The sequence below is a fragment of the Theropithecus gelada genome, chromosome X, assembly GCF_003255815.1.
Source record: "Theropithecus gelada isolate Dixy chromosome X, Tgel_1.0, whole genome shotgun sequence".
Lineage (NCBI taxonomy): Eukaryota > Metazoa > Chordata > Mammalia > Primates > Cercopithecidae > Theropithecus > Theropithecus gelada.
Window position 1 is genome coordinate 151,133,150 of NC_037689.1, and position 23,525 is coordinate 151,156,674.

The following is a 23,525-nucleotide window of genomic DNA, read 5'->3' on the forward strand; positions in this document are numbered from 1 at the left end:
CATTTGCTAGAGCTGCTGTCACAAAATCCTGCACATGGTGTGTGTGAAAATTGCACACATTTATTCTCTCCCAGCTCTGCAGGCCAGAAGTTCAAGATCAGGGTTTGGGCAGGGCTGTGGTCCCTCCGAAGGCTGGAGGGAAAGGTCCGTCCCAGGCCTCTCTCGTGGCTTCTGTCAGGTTGTGGCTGATCTTCGGTGTTCTCTGGCTTGTGGATCTCTGCCTCCACAGCAAGTTCTATACTAAACTATACTAAGGCTCTACTAGAAAACGTTAGCCTTGTCTCTATTGGACCCTTTGAGATATATATACACACACACACACACACACACACACACGCACACACATACACACATATATAGCTCAACCTTGGTTGCGTCCTGGCCAGTCGGCCTACGTGGCTGAGAGGCATTCTGCTGTCCCTGTTCCTGTGAAAGTATATATGCACAGCTATGCGTGGACGCAGTGTGGCTGCTCCGGCTCTGGACAGGGCCAGCTTCGTCACTGCCTCCAGCCCCATCTCATCCAGGGCATCTACAGCCCTGGGAGCAGCCAGGCTCTCAGCGCACATCTCTGGGCCTGCCCAGGAGGATTCGGGCAGTTGCCGGAGCACCTGGTCCCTCACAGAGGCGCACTCTGCCCAAATCCCTCCTCCCAGATGACGAGCACTCACACAAGACTTCAGTTTCATCAGTAACGAAGGCCTGCAGCTGACTGGTCACAGAATTCGAGGCAGAGGTGTCCCAGGGACCACCATTGTGATGACATGGCAGCTGGCCCTCCTCCTGCCCCTGCCCCCACTTATTCCTCTAGCGCATGCCTAGCCAGTGCCTGGGGGGTAGCCAGCCCGCCTCAGGCCAGGCCAGCTGAGGGAGACTGGGAGGCCTGTGGCCAGCCTGGCCCTGGCAGCCACACTCTTTGCTCTCTGAGATGGCGCACAGCCACCTGGAGCATCATGAAGCCATGAAGGGTGCCCGGGTGCCAGAAGAAGGGAGCAGGGCTAGGCCGGGACTGGGCTGGGAAGGCCGGAGGGGCCTCCGACAGAGGTCAGGGTGCATTTAGAGAAGGGGAATGGCAGAAACAAGGCACAGACAGCAGAAACAGGGACTCAGCGGGCTCCCTGGAGCGGAAATGGGGACAGGTGGGCAGGTGAGGGGCAGCGGGAGAAAAGGCTCAGTGCCCTCAAGTTTTGGGGCACACCAGTGCACAGGAGAAAGGGATTCCACAGCAGGCCCATGAGCCTCACCCAGGAATTCCCAGTCTTTCCAAGATGGGACAAGGCTACAGAAAGAACGGGGGCCACATGGTACACACCAAGATGAGGGTATGGGGAGCACCTGTGCAGGGAGGGGACTGTGGGGTGTGCCTCGAGTGCCACCTATGGGCATAGGCCTCTCTGGGCCCCAGTAACCTAGCCAGGCAGAGAACCACCCCAGTTCGCCATGCTCCACTCAGAACTCGGTGCCCAGTGCAGTGGCTTGCACCTGCAATCCCAGCACTTTGGGAGGCCCAGGCAGGAGGATCGCTTGAGCCCAGGAGTTCCAGACCAGCCTGGACAACATAGGAAGACCCTGTCTCTATGGAAAAAAAAAAAAATTTGATTAGCTAGTGAGTGGTACGTACCTGTTATCCCAACTACTTGGAGGGCTGAGGTGGGAGGATCGCTTGAGCCCAGTGGGTTGAGGCTGCAGTGAACTGTGATTGATCCATTGCCTTCCAGCCTGGGTGACAGAGTGAGACCCTGTCTCAAAAATAAATAAATAAATAAATAAATAATAACCCACCAGAAATCTGTGCCCAGGCCCAATGCCAGGCACACTGGTGCACAGAGGCATCTGCAGCGCCCATGCCCTCACCAGCCAGCTGATGCCACAGGGGAGGGAAGCAGGGCACCTGAGGGGCATGCCCAGCACTGTAGGGCCAACGGGAAGGAGGGGAGGACCCTGCACGCAGGGAACATGGTGCCAGGACACCAAGCCAAGAAGCGACCTGCTGAGGGGGGTAAGGACCATGCCCACTGCAGGCCAAGGGGTGCCTGGAGGGAGTGGGGCATCTTGCAAAGGCGGGAGGGCCCCTCTCAGGCCAGGACATGACACTAATGTGGGGTTCCGCATCTCCCTCTCAGCGCACCCCACAGCCCATCAGAGGCCATGCCCAGCTGCTCCTCCAGGCCCCAAGCCTCTCTCATCGTCATCTGTCATCGGTGGCATCCGCCTCCTCCCCGGATTCTGTGCTCATGGACAGATGCCCACTCTCTCCACCGAGAAAGCATTGGGAGAGCATGGCCGGGCTGGGGACAAGACCTGGAGGGGTTGATTTCTGCTTTGCGTGCTCACCCCCTCCCCTACTCCTTTGGGGGGCACCCCAACCCTGCCCATCTCCATCACAGGCACCCCCTCCCATGACTGTGCTATAGCCCGGCTTCCTCCTTCAGTGCAGGGTTGAGGGAGCGCAGGGAGCCAGGCAGTGGCCAGGAGCCCTGACCTACTCCCCACCCACTGCCCCATCCTACCTACAGACACAGCCACACAGGGCCACCAGAGCAGGGATCTCAGGCTCTTTAATTCTTTCCTTCCTGGTGTCTACACACATTGCTACAGCCCCATCCCAGAGCCAGGGCGGGGATAAAGCCCTGGAGACAGATGCCGCTCCTCCAAATGTCCTGTCTGCTCCGCAGCCAAGGACAGCAGTGGTCCGGGGCAAGTGGGACATAGGCATTCTGTGTTGGGTGGTCCTAGCAAAGGAAAGAAAGGACTTTCACGCCAGCACCAGCGTCAGGGGGAGGCTGGAAAGATGAGTGCCCTGCCAGGCAGATGTGGGGGCAGCAGTACAGCAGGAGGGTGCAGGCACACAGGCACAGATGTGGGCAAATGCACTTTGCACATGTGATGGACATGAAGTGGGGGAACAGAGAGAGGACTGCAGTAGGCTAAACAGTGGCCCCCCAAAATATCTGTCCACCTGGAGCCTCAGCATGTGACCTTCTTTAGAATAAGGCAAGGGAACACGCGACATCCTGCTTCATTCTGGCAACTGCAAGGCACGAGTTGGGGCTGGAATGTGGGCCTGGAGGAAGTGGGGGAGAGGACGCTGGGGAAGGGAGCAGGAGCCAGATGGCTCAGGGCCGTGGAGCTGGACTTTGTCCTTGAGGCCACAAGGGGCCACTGAAGGGGGCTGAGAGGAGGAGTGGCCAGGCATCTGGGCAAGGACACTTCCTCTGGCCTTGATGTGGAGGATGGGTGTGAGGCTGGGGCCGTCATCCAGGCGAGAAGGGAAAGGGCCTGGGTCAGGAGAAAATCTGGCAATGTGAGGGGTGATTATGGAGAGAGAGGAATCAAGGGCACCCCTGACTTTGGGGTGTGGAGGGAAGAACTTTGGGACATCCAGGTGGCAATGGAGCTACAGTCATGGAACCCAAGAGACACTGATGTCACAGTTGTCCCCCAGAAGAGGGACATGAGAAAGAGACTTGGGACAAGTGACCAGAGTCGGGGGAAGAAAACCAGGAGGGGGTGGGTATGAGGAGGGAGGCCTTAGGAGGGGACCCAAGCAAGCAGGGGCAGGTGGAGAAAGAGCCTTAAAGGCCTTGGAGTTTGACAGGAGGCAGATGAGTCCCGTCTGGAAGCCACCACTTCTCAAGGAAGGCAATGCCAGCTGGCCTGGGCTCTGGGGAGACGGGTGGAAGAACGCACAGCACCCACCAGCTGCAGCTCAGGAGAAACCAGACCAAAGGGGGCTCTCAACTTGGAAGCCACGGGGTAGCATGGAACGATTTTGAGATACTCAGGCCTTTTAGGGAGGTCAGAATGGGCAGGCTCAAGGCTGGTGGCCAGGGGATGAGGGCCAGAGGATGGAGGACACGGGGATAGGAGGAGCCCTGGGGGATGGGTGGACTTGGCTAAGGAGAAGACGTTCTGGGCACTACAGACCCCCTTTTCCTGAAGACAACCTCTGGACTCCTCTCCCTTGCGGCCTACAGAGCCTGCCCAGGCAGAGCCGATGTGGCTGTCACTGAGAGAAGAGCCCTGGGCTTGAGTCTGGGACATGTGAGTTTGAGGAGCCTGGAGGTCACCCAAGGGAACCCACCTGGGGGCAGCTGGGCCCAGGAGCCTGGGGCAGAGACCTGGTGTCACAGGCCAGTGTATGAGCACTGGAGTGACGTCAGCCAGGCAGTGGGCTAGGAGGTCCCAACACTCATCCCTCCCTCAAAACAACAATCAATAAATGACACGCCCAGAGAAACAGGACAGCAGTGTGCTGAGGATCACCAGCTCCTGCTCCTACAGGTCTTCGGGCAACATGAGAAGTGTCAAGCGACAGGTAGCACTGACCCAAATTATGAGGACACAAAAGACCCTTCAGAGGCCAAGCAAGGGCCTTCACTGTGGCTCCGTTGGGGCCCTTGAGGTCCTGGCTGGGCTGGGCCGAGAAGAGGGAAGTGAGCGTGCATCAGAGACGCCGCCGGCCAGGAGATCCAGCCCAAGAGCTCCCGGGCAGACCTCCCTGCCTTGCCTGTGCTGAGCTCCAAGGAAACATCCAGCATCCACTGTAGGGCAATTCTGACCACAGCCAGCCAGGGAGCAGGGCCGGGAGCAGGCCCATCCTCAGATGCCAAGCAGCCAGCCTCAGCGCCAGCCATCTGTGACACCTCCCTCTGGCTGGGCTCACCACTGCAGCGGGTAGCGCAAGAAAGGCAGAAGCCCTGCAGCTTCTGCTTGGATCCTCTAGAGACGGGATGCTCACCCCTCCAGGAAGCCAGTCTCAAGCTGACTGCCCTGCCAACCAGGAAGTCTTCCTAGGCTCATGGTCCTAGGGATCCCATCCTCAGCCTCCCCTGCTTTCCCCTTTAGGGCTGAGAAGAACAGGCAGCCATGGTCCTCATGGTTCTGGCCAGCTCTCCAACCATGTGTCCTGAGAGCTGAGCCTTACAGGCTGACAGACTGGACCCTGGGTCACCCTCATGGTCCTAGCCCATGTCAGCCACAGCCGTTCTCCCTGGGGTTCAAGAGGCAGTGAAAAAGGAGTCTCAGGCCCTGTTCCAGGTGGTGACAGCAGTGGCCAGGACTGATGACTAACTCCCAGAGCCCCCTGTGTGCACCCTCCTTTGCTCTGTGTAACATTGACATGGCAGTGGGGATGCAGTGTGCAGTGGTGGAAGGGAGATGGCTGTGGAGATGGTTACCCTGTCGTTGCAAGCAGGGCAGTAAGAAGCCCTGGAAGGGGCTCAGTGACCTGCCACAGCCTCCCACTGGGAAGGCCAGGCTGTGTGCCTGATCCCACACAAGGAGCCTTGGCTGTCCCCTTCCCACCCATGGCATCTCTCAGGCAGAGGCCCACTGGCCCTCTCCACATGGATGCGGTTGATCCCTGGGACGTGGCTGCCACCTTCCTCACCTTCCCCCTCCTCTCCACCTTCTCTCTGCCCAGGAGCTGGTCCCGAGGTGTGAGAAGGTCACGTGGCACCGCATCTGCACTGATCTCCTCTCCGGGGCTCTCGGGCCCCAAATCAGCCACTGATGTGGGAAGCAGGTATTGAGGGGTAATCGCTGCTCTCTAAATTGAGATGGGAGAACTCCCCAGAGAGCTGGCAGAAATATCCTGAGCCTTCCTGTGGCGAGGCCCTCAGGCAGGAGAACGAGGAGGGGGCAGCGAGAACCCGAGGAGAGGGGGCGGCAGGGCTAAGAGATGGTGACAGAGGAGAAGGCCCGCACTTGGGCTGGAGTGCACATGCTCTGGACCACAGCCTTGAACTCCACTGTGGCGGGGGCGGCCCACATTCAAGGGCAGGCCGGGTCCTCTCTGCAATTCGGGTGGCACCCGTGGCTCTCCAGCGCCCTTCTGCAACCAGGAGGGAGTTGCCTCCTTCCTTGCTCTGGCCGGGGGGGTGGCTTGCCAGGTGACTGAGGCCTGGGGTAGCACATCCCCTCCTGCCTGTCCCCCAGCCTATGAGAAAGAGCCACTCAAGGGCAGAGGCAGTTCCCTGCAGAGGGGTGCTCTGGCCATGGGGCCCTGGTTGCTAGTCTATGGACCTGAGTGCATCGCCCGGTCACCGTCCCCCCATTCCATACTTCGGCGTCCTCATCTAGAAGCACACAAGAAGTGCAGCAAACAGCATGGCTTGTCCTCACGGTCACGGCCCCAGTGGTGGGAGGGAGGAGACCCTCATCTGTCCCTGGAGCTGCTGTTACCATTACCCAAGGGGCCTGCACACAACGTGGAAGCTTCAGGACAGCAGCGCTTCCAAGGGTAGCCCACCCGGAGACCCTGTCCTGGAGGCTACAAGGCTCCATCAGCTGGGACTCCTTGTTTGGAAGGTGACTTGTGGCACCCACAGCTGTGATTCTGGCTCCAGCTGTGCCCCTGATCACTGCAGGGCCTTGGGCAAGTGGCAGTGGTGGGCAGGAGAGGTGCTGGGTGCTCCCAGACGCCAGAGCAGCAAGGGGCTCAGCAGCCTGAGGGTTCGGAAGGGTCTGGGTGCAGGAAGCCAACAGGGCCCACCAGGCTGGGCCTTTCAGTGCTGGGAGGAGATGGGGAGTGGTGGAGGGAGGCAGCCAGACAAGCCAACAGGTGCTGTGACAGAGCGCACAGGGGCAGAGGCTCCCTAGGAGCGAGATGAGAAAAACCCACAGCCTCCAGGAGCCCCTCTCCACTCCTGCAGACATCTGAGCCAGGGCAAGCGCTCGCCACAAGCCCCTGCCTGGGCCTGGCCATGGCTGCCTGTCTCATGTCTTATCTTGTTACCTGTGATGAGACACCCTGACTGAAGAATCATGTTCCTGGCAGGGGAGCGAGGTGGGGGATGCTGAAATGTGGCCAGAAAGGCAGGTGGGCCTTCCTCCTGAGCCAGGCAGGGCAAAGCGGGGGAGGGGGGATCTGCAGTAGGGGAGCTAGGTAGACTGGGCGCACCCTTGGCACCCCCAATCTCCCCAGACGCATCATTTCACCCTTGGTGGTTCCCCTCTCTCCTGGTTCCCTTAGCCCTGGATGTCCCTGGGCCACGCGGGAAAGTCACCTGCTGCCCTCTCTCCAGCTCTCCCCCTGCACGGGGTCTGGACAGAGGCTCCTTGTCTCCCCTCACTTCCCTTCCCCTGTCCAGCCCAGGGGTATGGGTAGCTGGTTCTCCTGCTAAAAGGATTATATCATCTGTAATGTATATCCAGACACACGTGCACTGCTGCTTGGGAGGACTAGACAAGGAGAGGGAGCCTATGCAGCTGGCCAGAGGGGGAATGTATTGAGCTTGAACCTGAGCCCTCCCTGAATGGGGGTGTTAATGGCTCACCAGGTCCCGGCCCCCAGAAATCAATCGTTGCACAGGCTGACGCTCTACGTTCTGCCCCCCTCCCTTCCCTCCCACCTACCTCCTGTCCCTCCCTGATACTCACACCCCTGGGCACTCACCTGCCCGATTGACCTGCCTTTGACCTCGTCTGCAAGTGAGATTTCAGAGCCATTTTGTTTCAAATGTCTGGGCATGGCTTCTTTGGGAGCTACTTCGGACAGGTAGGGTGCTTCTGAAGACATGGTAACTGGTAGCGGGATACATCTAGAAGATGCTGGCTGAAGCGCTTCAGATCTGGGAGGGGTGCAGAGGGAGGAGTCGGAGGGTTGGTGCGGGGCGGGGGGATTGCCATGTGAGCAGATGGCTTCAGCTGCAGAAGCCATCTCTGTGGGACCCAATGGTTACCCAGAAATGAAGTCTTGGATGTGTGTGCACCCTGGCTCCGGGGCCTGCAGATGTGATCCGGGTTCCATGCAGGGACACAGGCAGGGAGGACCCAGCATTCAGAGGCAGCAGCAGCAGGCGCTGAGGTACGCTGAGACAAGCCAACAGCAAGGCAGCCTGGGGACCCTGGGCAGGGCCCTGCGGAGGGCGCTAAGCTTATGGCAGGAACATGCCTGCCCCTGTGCCAGGTGTGAGGCTTTGACGGCCATCACCTTTCCCACGGTCTCTTCCAAAACCTCATTTGCCTGGAGAGTGGCCCGGAATCGGGCCCTGAACAAACTGCCCCTTAACAGATACGGATGCCTTCAGCCAAAGCCCTCCATGTCAGAGGGTGTCAGTCGGACCGGTCGCCGGAGGCACTGCCAGGCTAAAGACCTCTCTACCCCAAGCAAAGCACAGCTCCCTGGCCCCTCCACCTTGCCCGGGGCTGGCGGTTCCTGTGGCTGCTTTCAAGATCTCTGGGGAGCACCTTTGGGATTTGGGAGGGTGTGGGGTCTGACAGGAAACAAGATGGCCACTTCCCAGTGGCCATCCCCAAGGAAGGGACAGGAAGGACGGCAGTGGCCTTGGGGTTCCGGGTGGAATGGAGGGTGAGGGCTGGGGCGGCCCCATCACCTCACCCTGAGACTCCTGTCAGCAGCAGATGGACCCAGCTGCTTCGGAGTCAGAGGCCCAGCTGTGCCCTCGGTTCTGCGAAGCAAACTTGCACTCACTGAAGTCCCCCTCGGGAGCTTTCTGCATTTTCTTCCCCAGCCCTGGGGACGAGGAGGGAACCACTATTTCCTGAGACCGAGCAGGCCTGTGCCTTGAGAGCTCCCTGGGCATCTCCGGGCAGGCCTGGCCTTTGCATGCTCCTCTTCCGGCAATGGTTGGGTCTCGTTGCCTGGAGAGCAGAGACACCAGGAAGGCTAGAGTGGGAGCTGTGCAGGGGCGAGGGTGGCATTCTTTAATCCAAATGTTTCTTCCCCAGCCTCTCAGCCCTGAGTCACTAAAGCACGGGATGGTGGCGGAGGTGGGGATGTTAACCAACCTTGCTAGAAACTCCTCTGAGTCAGCTCACCCACCAAGACTTTGCTGGTGGTCAGCTGGGAACCCAGGCCATGGGCAAAGCTGTCATCCATCCTCCCCAAACAGGAGGCGCCCTCGGTGGAGGGGGAGTGTGAAAGCCAGCCCCCTGTTTTTAGAGCACAGCTTCTACGGTATATTGATTTATTAGGAAAGGTTCCGTAACTTCAGCACATCTAGCAGTACGGGAACCAGTGGCAGCTGCATGTGCTTGCCTGTGTGGCGTGGCTAGGGTAGGTGCAAGCTCAAGTCCAAGGCTGTACGGGAGAGCCCCAGTGCAGTCCCACGAGGCCCAGCGTTCAGAGCAGGGAGAGGATTGCAGGGCCAGAGGCCTCCTCCCAGGAGGGACTGTGCTGCTGCCAAGGCTGAAAAGGTGCAGAGGAGCAGTCGGGCCCAGAGCAGGGTGGGCAGGCCTGGCTGGCCACAGCAGGACCCTCCCAGCTCCGGTGCCATGGCTTGAAACTGCAGCACAGCTAGGAGGGCCCTTGAAGATCATATGGTCCCACCTCTCTCCCCAAACCTACAGACCAGGAAATGGAGACCCAGATGGGACAAGGACCTGGGCTCCAGAGGCAAAGCGCTGCCCTCGTCTCTTCCAGGGGTAATGACTCAGGGGAATTCAGCGCTGCCGCAGACACAGCCAAGCGGCCAGCGGAGCTGCTGGCATCCCAGCCCTGCCTGGCCGCACCTTATCCTGCGCTCCCTGGGCGGAGAAGACGGCCCTTGATGCTCACAGCCTCCTGCCGAGTCTCAGAGTCTCAGGCAATCCCCCACTGAAGGCACGAGGCCAGGCTGGCCTGGAAGCCCCAGGAAGGCCAGGTGCACATCCCCGCGGGCTGCCCTTTGCCTCCCCTCCCCACGCAACCTTCTGCACTCACACTTGCTCAGGCTCTAGGCTTCTGAACTCAGCCAGACCAAGCCACATCCTACTCTGCCACTACACTATTGTGCCACCACCAGGGAGCCACGGCCTCAGTTTCCCTGGCTGTAGCATGGGGACAAACTCCTCAGACTTCCAGAACTGCTGTAAGGATAAAATGAGGTCCTCGATGGCAATGCGTGTGACCTTTGGTACAGAGGAGAAAGCTAACGGGACCTAGTGACAACAGCCTCTCCCTACTCGCTCCCAGCCCCTCCCCCACCCAAACGTCCTGGCTCCACCTCTTCCAGGCACTGAGGCTCAAATGCTATTACTATTAGCCAGAATCTGACACATGCGAATGAGAGGAGACACTGCAGGGGGACCTGGGGTGGGGGGTGGAATTGGCAGCGCTGTCAGCCGGATTTTATACCCTCTCCACTGTGGGAGCAGGAGGTGGCTCTGGGGGACCAAGCTGTGCCCAGTCCTCAATGGGCCCCTTCGCTGGGGTGCCAGTGCAGATTCTGCGCTGTAACTGTCCCCCTAGCCCAGGCCCAGCTTAGTTCAGGGCCCCCAACCCCACTCCCGCGCCCCAAGCTCGAGAGCCCCCACTCAGTAGCGCCACTGGGGACCGGGGAGCGCAGGGCGCGTCGGACAGGACTGGCCTAGAGGGCAGAGGCTTGCAGGTGGGAGGAAGGCGGGCGGGGGCGTGGGAGGTGGAGGGAGACGCCGGGCAGGCTGCGGCCCCTCCCCGCTCCCTCCCTGCGCGCCGCCAGCTACAGTGCCCCTCCTGGGCAGGGGGCGGAGAAGACGGCTACGGGAGGGGAGGAGGCGGCGGCAGAGGCGGAGGAGGCAGCGGCGGCGGAGGCGGGATTTGGAGTTTCCCTCCGCAGCGGCGGCGGCTGCCCCTCCGCTCCAGGCGAGGCCGCCACCCGGGGTTCCGGTGGCGTTAGGCGGCAGCAGTGGCGCTTCCCGCCGCCCGAGCTTCGGAAACTTCCCGGCCGCGACGCAGGGAACCGGCGCGGAGAACCGAGCAGAGCGGAGGTGAGTGGAGCACGCGGCGCCCAGGGGACCCCCACCCCACCCCCACCCCACCCGGCCTGACTGCCCCCGCCCCGACGTGCGCTCCTCCATCCTGCAGCCCCAAAGTCCTGACAACGCACACCCCACGAAGCCGGCGCACGCGCCCCCACGAGACCCATTCGGTGCTGCCGCCGCACACCCCCGCACCCCGCCCGTGCACCTCCCGTGTCCCCTGTCACTTACACCGGCTGCACACTCGCTCGCGTACAAACCTCGCACCACAGACCCGGGTTCCTGTAGTGCACACACTAGCAGCCCCTGCCCCACCATTCACCACTGTCCCTAACTCATGCCAACCCACCGAGACCCTGCCACGCCCCAGTACACACCCAGGCGCACACGCACGCTTCCAACACATCTCTGCGATACCTGCACTAACACAGCTCCCCCTACCATGCCCCCACCACCTCGAACTCCCCATCTGCCCATTACAGACACCCCACCCACGTTCCTAGCCCACAGACACTGCAGTCCACCCACCCCGGAGCAAAGTCCCATCAGAAACCCACATCCCAGCGGCTGACACTCCCCACGTCCCAAGCACACACCTCCAGCATCTCCAAGGCGCACTCTCATCCACCCCAGCAAGCGCGCACACCTGCTGGATTCACGCTCTCCAGCACCCTGCCCCGCCCCCATCACAAATAGCCTTCGACACCCCCCAGCACATCTCTGAGTCCCCCCCTTCCCCCCCCCCCCCAACACCTGGCATGCGGGCTCTAGAGGCTGCAGCATTTGGTGGCATCCCTGCCAGGCACCTCTGGCTCTCCTTCGGCAGCGGCTCAGCAGCCTTGGGCCCCCCAGGTGCCTCCCTAAACAGACCTTGAGACTCCCCAGCGACTGGTTTGGCCTCTTCCCTAAGAGATAAAGAAGGCACTTTGGGGTCCAAGGTAGGGTACTTAGATGTGGAAGCAAGGGGCCCCGGGGAGGGGCGGGGAGGAGGCGGAGAGAGCCCGGCGCTGAAATGGAGGCGGCCCAGGTGGGACCAAAAGGACGCCAGCTGCCCGGCAAGCACGTAGTAGGTGGGTTCCATGGGGGCTGGCGTCCGCGCGCGCTGTCTGGGTGCCTGCCTGCGAGTGTGTTACGGGGAGGGCTGTGTGTGCACGTGTGCTTGTGCGTGTCGGGGTGGGGGAGGAGTGTGTGATCGGCAGAAGGAAAAGCAGGAGCAGCTCCCTCAGGCAACAATTGGTTTCATTCATTCATGCCTTCTTTGTTAACGAGCATTTCTTCCGCGAGCGCCGGGCGCGTGCCAGGCCCTGCACTGGGGGCTGGGGCCAGCTTGGGGCCGGGCACACACCCGTTCCTGCCTTGGAGGAACTCCCAGTCCCGCGAGGAGACCGACCAGGAAAAGCAGAAAGCCATCCCCAGCAGAAAGTGGATTTGATGGAAAAGACACTGGATTTGGCAGGCACGCTGTCGCTGGGACTTGTGCTCTTGGCCATGTGACCCGGCCGCGACAGCCGAAATCCTGTCACTCGGCCCGGCGGGAACGATGCATTTCGTGGGGGAAGGCGGCGCGGCGCCGCTCTCGGGAGGCTCCCGGGACCAGAGGGCGCACGCGGCGCGCGCGAGGCCTGCAGGCGGCGGCGTCCCCTCGGCCTCCAGGGGGCGCTGGCCCGGCCCGGCGGAGGCCCAGGGCGCCCGGCGGGGGCGGGGGCGGCAGGCGCAGCGCCCACCCTGCGGCGAGCAGCGAGCGCGCGGCCTGGCTCCGCCCGCCGGAGGGGGCCAGGCGAGGCCCGGGCGCGCGGCGCGGCCTCCCCCAGCACAGCGCACCCGCGAGCGGCTGTGGGCGGGTCGGAGCCCAGAGCCGGCGCTGCAGGGGGCCTGAGTCGGGGCGGCCCGCCTAGGGTCGCCGGTGAGAGGGGCGTTAGGGGGTTGGCTGCGCTCAGCCCTGCAGTGCGGAGGTGGCAACAGGTTCCCATTTGTCCTGTTGCTGGCGCTGCGGGCGCTGTGGGCCCCAAGCACTGAGCTCTGACTTTGGAAATTGAGCCCCTCGTGGCCTCCTCCCAAATGCTTTCTCCCGGTGGGAGGGCTTGCCAGCAGGACTCCGCAGTTGGGTGCAGGGGAGTCCCTCGCCAGGCGTCAGGAGACGTGGACCCTTGGATCCTAGGCTTCCCCTTCCTTCACCATTGCGGAGGTTGCCTGTCCCCGTCCTCATCCCAGCCCAGCTCTCACCTCCAGGGATCCCTCTCCAGAGAGCGCGTCTGAGCACCTCAGGAGCTCCTTCTCCAGCCAAACTGAGCCCCCACGGCAGGGCGGGTGGGGGAAGTGGCTGTCCAGCTCCCTGCTGGTCATAGCCCTGTGCCACCCCCACTATCCACAACCAGACTGGCACATGGCAGAACCTCCGTGGTGCCTTCAACCCCTGCCCACTCTTAGCTCCCACCCACAGCTGCAGTGGGCCTGGAGGCAGCCCCCAGGCTGGGTGCCGGTGTCCACCTCCGCCACTGTGGAGCTAGGCTGTGAGACAGGAGAAGGTAGAAGACAGAAGACAAAGTCCCTGCCCCAGGAACACACTGAGAAAGGGGGAAAGTGACCACACTAGGGAGCACAGAGGAGGGAGACTACTGGCTCTGAGTTGGGAAGGCTGCCTGGAGGAGAGGGCCTGAAGAATGAGCAGAATCTCAGAATCTGGGCAGGGGGCATAGGAGGGAGGCCTGGGCTGGGGCCCATGCCCACTGGGCAAGAGAAGGAAGGACACAGTCCAGTTGCCCAAGGTCCTTAGATGCAGGAATTAGGACTCATGTTAGAGACAGGGACATGGGGGTGTGGCCAGACAGCAGCCCAGTGCCAGGGTCCTGGGAGTCCCCAGTTAGCAGCCCACTGCCCGAAAGGGAGGAAGAGGGGCAAACTGGAAGCCCCTTAGAGGTGACCCACCTAGCTTTCCATCAGCTGCCCTCTTACCTAACCATGACTTCAGACATTTTCTCCTCTAACTCCATGGCTCCTGAGAGGAGTCTTTGGACTCAGAGTTTGCTTTGCATTTTCATTTTCCACTCGTTAGAAGAATGTTTTGTGGTGCCCATCTTTGTGTGCATAACTTTGCTTTCTTTTACTTTAGTTCCTTAGATTCCCAAAAGTGGTCAGAGGGTTGGGATTCTTTCCTAGCTCTTGATATTGCCAGATTAATTTCCAAAAGGGCCGTACCAATATATAACCCTGCAACAGTTGAACAGCACGCTGATTTCACAGCAATCTTGCCAGCACTGCGTGTTCTCAAAAATGAGAACATTTCTAACGCGGTAGGTGGGAAGTGTTACCTCCTTGGTCATTGTTACTTGTTTATTGGAGTTGCTTTCCTTCTACGCCTGAAGTTGAACCTTCCCCCAAATATTTGTTAGGCCACCACATTCCCTCCTTCCTGCAGTATGCAGTGTTTTCAGGTTCTTTGCCCATTTATCTACAGGGGTCTTAACCTTTTGGTTGGGTATGAGCTTTATCTTATCTATTGTACATTTTCCTTCAACACTGTTATTTGCTTTTGTTGGGCTTTAAGCAGAGAAGGGACTTTTAGCCAGATCAGCATTGTGGACACCTCCCCCTGACCCTGGTCTCCTGCCTCAGTGCTCACCACACCTGAGACCTTGTCCAGTGCTCTTGCTGCCTGTGGATCTGTCCCTCCTGTTGTGCCCATAGAGGAAAGGATGGAGGCCGCCAGCCTTGGTTGAGTGGATGGCATTCTGACATTGGGCAGGGCTGGGCAGGGCAGGGTGGAGGGCAGGTCGTTGCAGGCCCAGAGGCAGGGAGACTGTTGTGCAAGACATGACAGTGACCTGGCCTAAAGCTGATGAATTTGAGCCCTTGGCTAGGGCAGGGGACAGGAGAGAGAGGCGTGGATGTGAGAGATATTTAGGTAGAAACTACTTCTCTCCACTTTGATCAGCCGAAGCGGGGTTAAGGGAAGGAGGCAGAGTGGGGAGACAGGGATCAGTAATGTGATAAGACCAGAATGCCCCAGTTTAGGGCTGGGAACTCAGGGCTTCTGGATGCTTTTGGCCTGTCCTGTGCGAGTGAAGCAGGCTGGGGTTGGGAGGTATTCAGGAGCTGCCCCTGCCTGCCTTGCCCTGCAGCAGAGCTCTGAGACAAAGCTGCACTAGTTTCTGGTCCTGCTTCCTCCTCCCCTCCGTGATTTCGGTGGCATCCCATGTTTGCCCAAGGTGGTAGCTATGAGCCCATTACAGAGATGCGGCCACTGAGATCCAGGAAGGGGAGAAGATGGTCCAGTATCACCTAGTGAGTTGGGTTGGAGGCAGCTTCCGCGGCAGAGGGGCTGGGCTCTGGTCCCCACCCCTCCCCCTGCCTCCCGAGGCCAGGCTGGCGCCGGCCAGGGGAGCCGCAGCTGGTCCCCTGCTGGGCCCCTGACCTGCCCTTGGCCTCTGCCCCGACCCCGTCCCGCCTCGGTGGAAGCCCCAGCTCAGCCGACTCGCAGGTCCCACCCGACTGCTTCGGCTAGCACCCGTTGGCTCACCGGCCCCCCGGGCCCGCCCCCGGAGCCCCGCCCCGGCCCGCCCCTCGGAGTTGTAACTCCACGTCCGAAGGCAGTTTCCAAGGTGGAAGCTGGGTCCGGCTGCCAGGAAGCGGCCAGTGCGCGGGCTGCGCGGGGCTCGGCTTCCACGTGCAAGCCTGTACCGCCGCCCCGCCTTCTCCTGGCGGTCAGGCCTGGGGACTCCCTGCCCCGGGACGGCGCCCCGCGTTCCGCAGTGGCAGTGACCGTGGCCAGAACGTCCACGCGCGGTCGTCCACCTCCGGATTTCGCTCCAGGTCTCTCTCCTTTTGTTCTCTCCTAGGGGTGGGGGAGATGGGGGACCGGGGGCCAGGTCACCTCTGAGAGGACTCGCTGAGGCCCAGAACCTCGGCGCCTCCTCTGTTCTCCTGGCCCACCTGGCCGTGGGGGAGATCTAGGCCTCGAACTGGCACCCCTCACACGCACACCCCCAACCAGAGTCGGAAGCTCGAACTTGGGGAGCATTCGCGAGAAGGCCGAGAGAGGAGCAGAAAGGCGGTATGGAGGGAGGCAGCTGCGGCCTCAGGGATGAGCCTCGAAGGGGCAGTTAGTCGTTCAGCCCTCTTCTCGAGGACCCTTCCCCGGGCCAAGCTGCTGCCTGGGGGTTTTCTTGGGGCGCCTTGTTGGGAGTCCTCACGGTGGGGGACCCTGGGCTCCCGCCTTCAGGACGCAGGGCGAGCTTCAAGTCTGAGCCCCCTCGGCCCTCCGGGAGCTCACACTGCGCCTTCTCTCTCTCCGCAGCGCCCGTGGCCCGGCGTGTAGGGAGCCGATCGCCCATGGAGGGTCTGGGTCGCTCGTGCCTGTGGCTGCGCCGGGAGCTGTCGCCCCCGCGACCGCGGCTCCTGCTCCTGGACTGCCGTAGCCGCGAGCTGTACGAGTCGGCGCGCATCGGTGGGGCGCTGAGCGTGGCACTGCCGGCGCTGCTGCTGCGCCGCCTGCGAAGGGGCAGCCTGTCGGTGCGCGCGCTCCTGCCCGGGCCGCCGCTGCAGCCGCCCCCACCTGCCCCGGTGCTCCTGTACGACCAGGGTGGGGGCCGGCGCCGGCGCGGGGAGGCAGAGGCCGAGGCCGAGGAGTGGGAGGCCGAGTCGGTGCTGGGCACCCTGCTGCAGAAGCTGCGAGAGGAAGGCTACCTGGCCTACTACCTTCAGGGTAGGTGCCGCAGGGCCCTCCTTCCAGGGCGTTTGGGATTCATTTGACCTTAGGCCAGCCCCACTTCTTTTTTTCCAAAGCGAGTTGAGGCCCCCCCTCCTCTGATGACCTGCCAGGCTGCTTTGAGATGAGGGAAGCCTGAGTGTGACCGTGGGCAAGTTCTTTACCCTCGGCAGCCCAGTCTCTGAGCCTGGAAAATGGGGAGAATTGGCCTGACCTGAGCTAGTTCTCAGGATGCTCAAGAGCGAAGTAGAAAGTGTGGGCTCCCCAGGGTCTCGGCAAGGGTATCGCCACCTTTCCCACCTGCTCAGCAAATGAGCAAGGGAGGCAGGGGTCAGACAGCATTGGTGCAATCACGGCTCACTGAAGCCTCCTGGGCTCAAGCGATCCTCCCACCTTAGCCTCCTGAAGAGCATATAAAGTGTCAGGTTTCCAGCCCGGGGAAATAGTATCTGTAAATAGAGATGCTGGCTTCTTGAGACTTTAGAACCATTCTGGTGGAATGTCACATTCTCCCCCAAGTTCCCCACATCTTGGGGTCCCACTTCATCCCTGAGGGTCAGGATATGCCCAGGCAGAGAACTTCCTTTTCTTTAACTGATGGCCACAGTCCTCCCTAAGGCTGGCAGTATATCTCAGCTCTGTTGAGCCCTCACACCTGCCTCAGCTTGACCCTAGGGGTGTAAGATCCTCTCCGGTGGTTCAGCGTGAGCCCAGCTTCTTGCAGCCCCAGCAGCTGCAGTGGGCACTTGCTGTCCAGTGCAGTGGCCGAGAGTGCTGAGTGAGGGTGGCTAGGGCTCCACGTGGCACCAGGACACACCAAGCTGCTGGGTTTTGTGTTCCTTTTAGGAACATTTGCAAACCCTCCAAGTTGTCTAGGGTCAGCTCCCCAGCCCCAGACAGAGGTACTTGGCTGCCCAGGAGGCCAGGTCAGCAGGCCCCATGCCCTCTCCCCCACAGGTGGCTTCAGCAGATTCCAGGCCGAGTGCCCTCACCTGTGTGAGACCAGCCTTAGTGGCCGTGCCGGCTCCAGCATGGCCCCGGTGCCCAGTCCGGTGCCTGTAGTGGGGTTGGGCAGTCTGTGCCTGGGCTCCGACTGCTCTGATGCGGAATCCGAGGCTGACCGCGACTCCATGAGCTGTGGCCTGGATTCGGAGGGTGCCACACCCCCGCCAGTGGGGCTGCGGGCATCCTTCCCTGTCCAGATCCTGCCCAACCTCTATCTGGGCAGTGCCCGGGATTCCGCCAACTTGGAGAGCCTGGCCAAACTGGGCATCCGCTACATCCTCAATGTCACCCCCAACCTCCCAAACTTCTTCGAGAAGAATGGCGACTTTCACTACAAGCAGATCCCCATCTCCGACCACTGGAGCCAGAACCTGTCGCAGTTCTTCCCGGAGGCTATTGAGTTCATCGGTGAGTCCGCCCCACCCGCCCTCCCCAAGACCTGCTCTGGCCTCCCCCTTGTGAGCACTCCTCCCAAGCCCAGCTGCCATTCCCAGAGCCAAAAGCCAGGGTGGCACTTCTAGGGGACAGGCAGAGCTAGGGCGGCCCCCAGAGGCCACCAGCGAAAACTCCAGGCCATGGCCATCTGGCTCAGGGGGCAGGGCGGGGTCTTCAAGGACCCTTCGGAAGGCCTCGGCCTCACACACGCTTGCCCTCGGGGTCTCCCGGGCCCTGTCCTGCCCCATCTAGATGAGGCCTTGTCCCAGAACTGCGGGGTGCTCGTCCACTGCCTGGCGGGGGTCAGCCGTTCTGTCACCGTCACTGTGGCCTACCTCATGCAGAAGCTCCACCTCTCTCTCAACGATGCCTATGACCTGGTCAAGAGAAAGAAGTCTAACATCTCCCCCAACTTCAACTTCATGGGGCAGTTGCTGGACTTTGAGCGCAGCCTGCGGCTGGAGGAGCGCCGCTCACAGGAGCAGGGCAGTGGGGGGCAGGCATCCATGGCCTCTGACCCGCCCTCCTTCTTCACCACCCCCACCAGTGATGGCGCCTTCGAGCTGGCCCCCACCTAGGGCCCAGTGGCCGGTGGGCCGGCCCCTGCCCCACCCCCACCCACGGGTGTCCCTGCCCACTCGTGCGGCAAGGGAGGGGAGGGCGGGAGGGCTCGGCCTGAGCAGGGTGCTGGGGGGAGAGCGCAATACCTCACGCGGGCTGGCGTCCTAATCAATGTGCCTACGGCAGGGCTGCTCTGAGCCTGCCTCTTCTGCGACTGTTACTTTTTGCTTTGCGGGATGGGGGTGGGGGTTCCCTCTCCAGGTGGTTGTCCAGGCCCCGGCCCCGGCCCTGGGTGCTCGGCCAGCTCGGCTGGGCCCTGCACCTCCCTGCGCTTCCTCCTTCAGGAAGGGTGTGTGCCACCTTGTTGCCACAGGGACTGGCTCCCAGTCCCTCCCCTGTCCCCAAATGGTTGCTTGGGGGAGAGGAGTTTGCCATCACTGGTGTTGTCACCTCCCTGTTTCTCCACCAAGGGCTTGGGCCTCTCGGGGCTGGGGCCTCCCAGGGAATGGGGACCCAGAGGTGCAGTGGCTGCCTACATCCATGGCCTAGGAGCGACTGGGCAGGTTCCCGGCCACACATCTGGTGGGCTTTTTTTTTCCCCTCTTCCCCCAGATGTCTTGACGGGATCACTGGGGCTCTTTGTGAGTGAGGGTGGTCAAACTGCTGCGGGAGGAGATGGGGTCTCAGAGCGAGAGCTGGGGAGGGGGAGGGGAAGAAGAAGGCCTCACTTTTGCTGCTGCGGGGCCCACACGGCCGCTGCTACTTTGGGGGCTGGGGAAGGGGCCAAGCTGCAGACACACACAGTCATTCATTTCTGTCCACACCCCTGTGGGTGGCGGGTGTGCATGTGTGTGCGCGCGTGTCGGCACTCACACACACATGCTAGCCCACTGATTCACCCAGCCCAGGGCTGGCAGTCTTGGCGGCACGGGGCCATCTCACCCTGGAGCCTGGAGAGGAGCTATGCTTATTTGTTTTTGTAATCCATATCACAATTGCTTTCTTTAATTATTCCTTCTGAATAAACAGTTTATTTAAGATACTGAGTAGAGAGGCAAGCTACCTCCTGAGCACCTTGGAGGGTTTGGGGGAAGATGGGGAAGGAGGCCCTCTTGGTCTCTCTGGACTGCCCATGGTGGAAAGGGGGGTGTGTCGGGCTGGCCAGGGACTCAAGCACCACCCCACTCCCCGCCCCATGTTATCATTTCCCATATTGTGCTTACACTGCCCGCTGGCCCAAGCTCTGAGTTGCACATTCATTCACCTCCATTTGAACCCCTAGTCTGTGCCACACACTGTCGGGGAACTGGGTTGCAGCAGTGAGCTCTGCCTGCTCAGAGCAGACTTTCTAGTGGGGGAAGAAATGATAAATGCAACAGTCACAGCACTGCAGTTATGCCATAGATGTCCACTGCCATGGACAGAGCAGAAAAGCAAGGACCCAGCACTCACAAGTGATCCCTGAGACACCGGCCAAGTCAGCCCGGAGCCCTGCCTGGAACCTGAGGGCTGCCACGGCTGGGTGGCATCCTGAGAGTGACAGGGAGGGGTGTGGGCAGACTGGCACATGTGAGTGTTGTGGTTCTCTGGCTGTGGAATTTGGGCTGCAAAGCCCAGGCTGGGGACTAGAAGAACCCCATGGAGAACATGGAGACCAACAGGCCGCCTAAAGGGACAGAGGTGAACTGCACCTCTCCTCATCTTGGGACACTGCCAATGCCTTCTCCACACCGTAGCTTCCGGGGTCTATAAAGCTGTGACTCTCCACCATGGAGATGTAGCAGAGGGAAAGGGCAGCTGGAGGGTGGCGGGGAGCAAGCGCAGCCCGAGAAAGCTGCGGAGACTTTGGGAGCAATGTGGCCCAGAACCCACAAGATGTTGGGGGCAATCTAAAGGCATTTGTGTGAATGGCTGAGCTAGTAGGAAAGGAAGAGCAAGGTGATGAGGTGAGAAATGATGCGAATCCTCTGGGCCAGTGGAGTAAACCACCCTGGGACTAGCCCAGGAGCCAGGACCCTCCATGGGAACGCAACCCCACCAACACCTTGATTTCAGTCCACTGAAATCTATTTTGGATGGCTGATCTTCTGAAATGGAAGATATGAAATCTGTGTTACTGTAAGCCACCAACTCTGTGGTAATTTATTACAGCAGCCACAGAAAACTACTAGAACAGGTGACCTAGGAAGATACATCCCAAAGAAAGAAGAGGGTGTGTGCTGATCTTGACCTTGGATCTGGGGGGAAGTGGAATAAAAGGAAAATGTTCCCCCTCCCCTGAGAGCTTATAGCCACAAGCTGAACTGTTCTTTTAGAGTGGTCTCAGCATAGAGTAGTGGACACTCCAGAATCTCTCTCGGAGGCACTTAGAAACAGTGATTCAGCCAGGCACCGTGGCTCACACCCATAATCCCAGTACTTTGGGAGGCCAAAGCAGAAGGATCGCCTGAGGTCGGGAGTTCAATACCAGCCCGGCCAACATGGGGAAACCCTGTCTCTACTGAAAATACAAAAAAAAAAAACTGAGCTGGGCATGGTGGCACGTGCCTGTCCAAGCTACTTGGGAAGTTGAGGCACGAGAATCACTTGAACCCGGGAGGCGGAGGTTACAGTGAGCTGGGACTGCACCACTGCACTCCAGCCTGGGTAACAGAGTGAGAGAATGATGAGAGAGTGAGAGTGAGGCCCTGTCTCAAAACAAAGAAACAAAACAAAACAAAAACAGTGATCTGGCTGCTGGAGAAGGCTCCTGGATTTGTCTCGAAGCTGTATTTGACTATCTTACATACAGTTTTACTTAGACTGTGACAGCCCAATAAAAAATAGCAGTTTAAAACGTTAATAAAATACATTTTTAAAGTTTTTTATTTTAGAAACAAGGTCTCAATATAGAACTTAAATAGGCCAGGTGCAATGCCTCAGCCTCCCAAAGTGCTGAGATTACAGGCATGAGCCACCACACCTGGCCTATTTAAGTTTTAAATGAAATGGTTCAGAAGTCACATTGCTCCAGAGTGACCAGCAGAAGCAAGCACAAATCCTCTGTGGAGGGAGGGATGTCCTTTAAACACAGGCCTCAAAGTACTCCTATAGAAAATTCCAAAATATGTAATTTTTTTAAATCCTAAAATGTACAAGGAAACAAGCCACCATGAGTTATAGAAACATTTAACATGTGAATTCAAGTATCAGTCCTGCAAAGATAGCAGCTTTTGAAATCATATGACAAAGCCTATAAGTATAATTAATATGCTTAAAGAAATAAAAGGAAGTATTGAAACTGTAACAAAAAAGCAAGAGAATATAAAATGACTAGATACACTTGAAAGAAAACCAAAAAGAGCTCCTAGAAATGAAAAATATGACAATCGAAATTGGACATTTAAAGTTTAAACAGCATATTAAACATAGCTGAAGAAAGAAATAGTGAACTGGAAGATGGATTTAAGGAAATTACCCAGAATGCAGCACAGAGAGACAATAAGATAGACAGGTCACACATATATTTAGTTGGATTTCTAGAAGACAAAAAGGAGAATAGGGAATATAAAATATTTTAATAAACAATGCCTGATAATTTTCCAAAACTGATGAAAGATACTGTGGAAGAGACTACTAAGTGTCCCCCAGTATCCATTCTCTGCTTCTCCTTTTTAGAAGTAAAATGTCCAAAGGTTAATAGTGTATATGGCTTCACAGCTAGAAACTTTATTTCCCATCCTCCCTTGCAGCTAATTGTGGCCATGTTTTTGCATATTGTCTCCTATTTCCATTACAGCCCTTAGCATTTTAATCATAGTTATTTTAAACTTCTGGTCTGATCGTTCCAACACCCCTGTCATAGCTGAGCCTGCTTCTGGTACTGGCTCTATCTTTTTGAACTGTGTTTTTTGGCCTTTAGCATGCTTTGTCTTTTTCTTTTTTTTTTTTTTTTGGTCAAAACCTGGACATGTACTGGGTAAAAGGACCTGCTACGAATAGGCCGTATCGATATAGCAGAATATGGAGGGAGGAAAAGCGTTCAGTCCTGTGATTAGGTTTCTGTCTTTGGGCGTGCCTGTGCCTCTGGACTGTGAATTTCACCAGTGCTTCTCAGATTGTGCCCTGCTTAGATGGGCCAGAATGGCTACAAAAGACTGAGTTGGGTATTTTGCTTCCCTCAGTTCAGTTAGGCTCAGGCAAAACCCTAATAGGTTGGGCCTGGTAAGGGTTACTCTTGAGGGCAGGCCTAGTTAAGAACAGAATGCCCTGGGCCTCTTTCAAAATGACCACTTTCCCCTCCCCTTGCCAGAAGTATGATGAGATTTTTCTCCTGAACCAGGAGGTCGAGGCTGCAGTGAGCCATGATTGTGCCAGCAGTATGATCGGTGGAAATGACTTCTTGGAGGCAGGCTGGCAGGGAAGATTTTTTCCATTTAAAAATATATATTCTACTTAAAAATGTTAAGTCTGGTTTCCTAGGGGCTACCCTGTATCTGCCTAGCTTGGTGGTCAGCCAATGATTGGACAGAAGCTGTGCTCAAACATCTCAAGCCAGTAAGGCTTGTGTCCTCTGTAGATGGGTCTGGGTGTGGGTAAGGGAGCTTATTCAATGTTCAGGCTACTTTCAGGTCTTCTGGGCTTTCCTTTCCACCGGGCCCTCTCACATCTTTTATATACACGTGCATAGTCCCAGGGCAGTCCAGGAGAACGTGAGTAGTGTGGGACCCCTCCAGTCTCTGGTCGGCTAGAAATATACTGCCACAAGCACATCCATAGCCTCAGTTGAGTAGAGTTGATCTGTTTGCCCTTCCCAGCCCGCCCACCTCCAAGAAGTCACTTCCACCGATGACACCACTGGGCACAGGTGTTGCCCACCAATCCAAATGAGCAAGCGCCCTTCAAGCCTACGGGGAGAAGCTGCTGGGCTTCATGGCCTTCCCTGCCTTGGCGCAGCCTCCATGCCCAGCAAGCCAGGAGGGATGGGAGCAGCCCTGGGCCAGAATGCCATAGACTCCCGCTGTTCTTACTCAAAATCCAGCCGCTTGGATTATGAGACATCTTCGTTGGCTTCCAGATCAAAAAGCTTGTTTTTGTCAATTTGGTCCAGCTTTATGGTTACTTTCTTGGGGAGGTTGTTTGCTGATATCCACATTTG

The 23,525-nt window shown here is 58.8% G+C and overlaps 1 protein-coding gene across 2 annotated transcripts; it reads left to right on the forward strand.

Annotated features, from left to right (window-relative positions):
* Window positions 1-10,517: 10,517 nt before the first annotated feature.
* Window positions 10,518-19,434, forward strand: DUSP9 (dual specificity phosphatase 9). 2 transcript variants are annotated; one of them, XM_025371771.1, is made up of 4 exons: window positions 10,518-10,692; window positions 15,977-16,384; window positions 17,345-17,800; window positions 18,080-19,434. In XM_025371771.1, the coding sequence occupies exons 2-4, from the start codon at window positions 16,012-16,014 to the stop codon at window positions 18,403-18,405; spliced, it is 1,155 nt and encodes a 384-aa protein (XP_025227556.1). In that variant the 5' UTR covers window positions 10,518-10,692; window positions 15,977-16,011; the 3' UTR covers window positions 18,406-19,434. The 2 variants fall into 2 exon arrangements, with proteins under 2 accessions (XP_025227556.1, XP_025227555.1); XM_025371770.1 differs by lacking the exon at window positions 10,518-10,692 and adding an exon at window positions 15,278-15,492.
* Window positions 19,435-23,525: the final 4,091 nt, after the last annotated feature.

Excerpts from the sequence above, each read along its gene's own strand:
- DUSP9 (XM_025371771.1), top strand. The coding sequence starts at position 16,012 with ATGGAGGGTCTGGGTCGCTCGTGCCTGTGGCTGCGCCGGGAGCTGTCG. Across the intron at positions 16,385-17,344 it reads CCTGGCCTACTACCTTCAGG|GTGGCTTCAGCAGATTCCAG; the intron begins GTAGGTGCCGCA and ends TCTCCCCCACAG. Across the intron at positions 17,801-18,079 it reads GGAGGCTATTGAGTTCATCG|ATGAGGCCTTGTCCCAGAAC; the intron begins GTGAGTCCGCCC and ends TGCCCCATCTAG.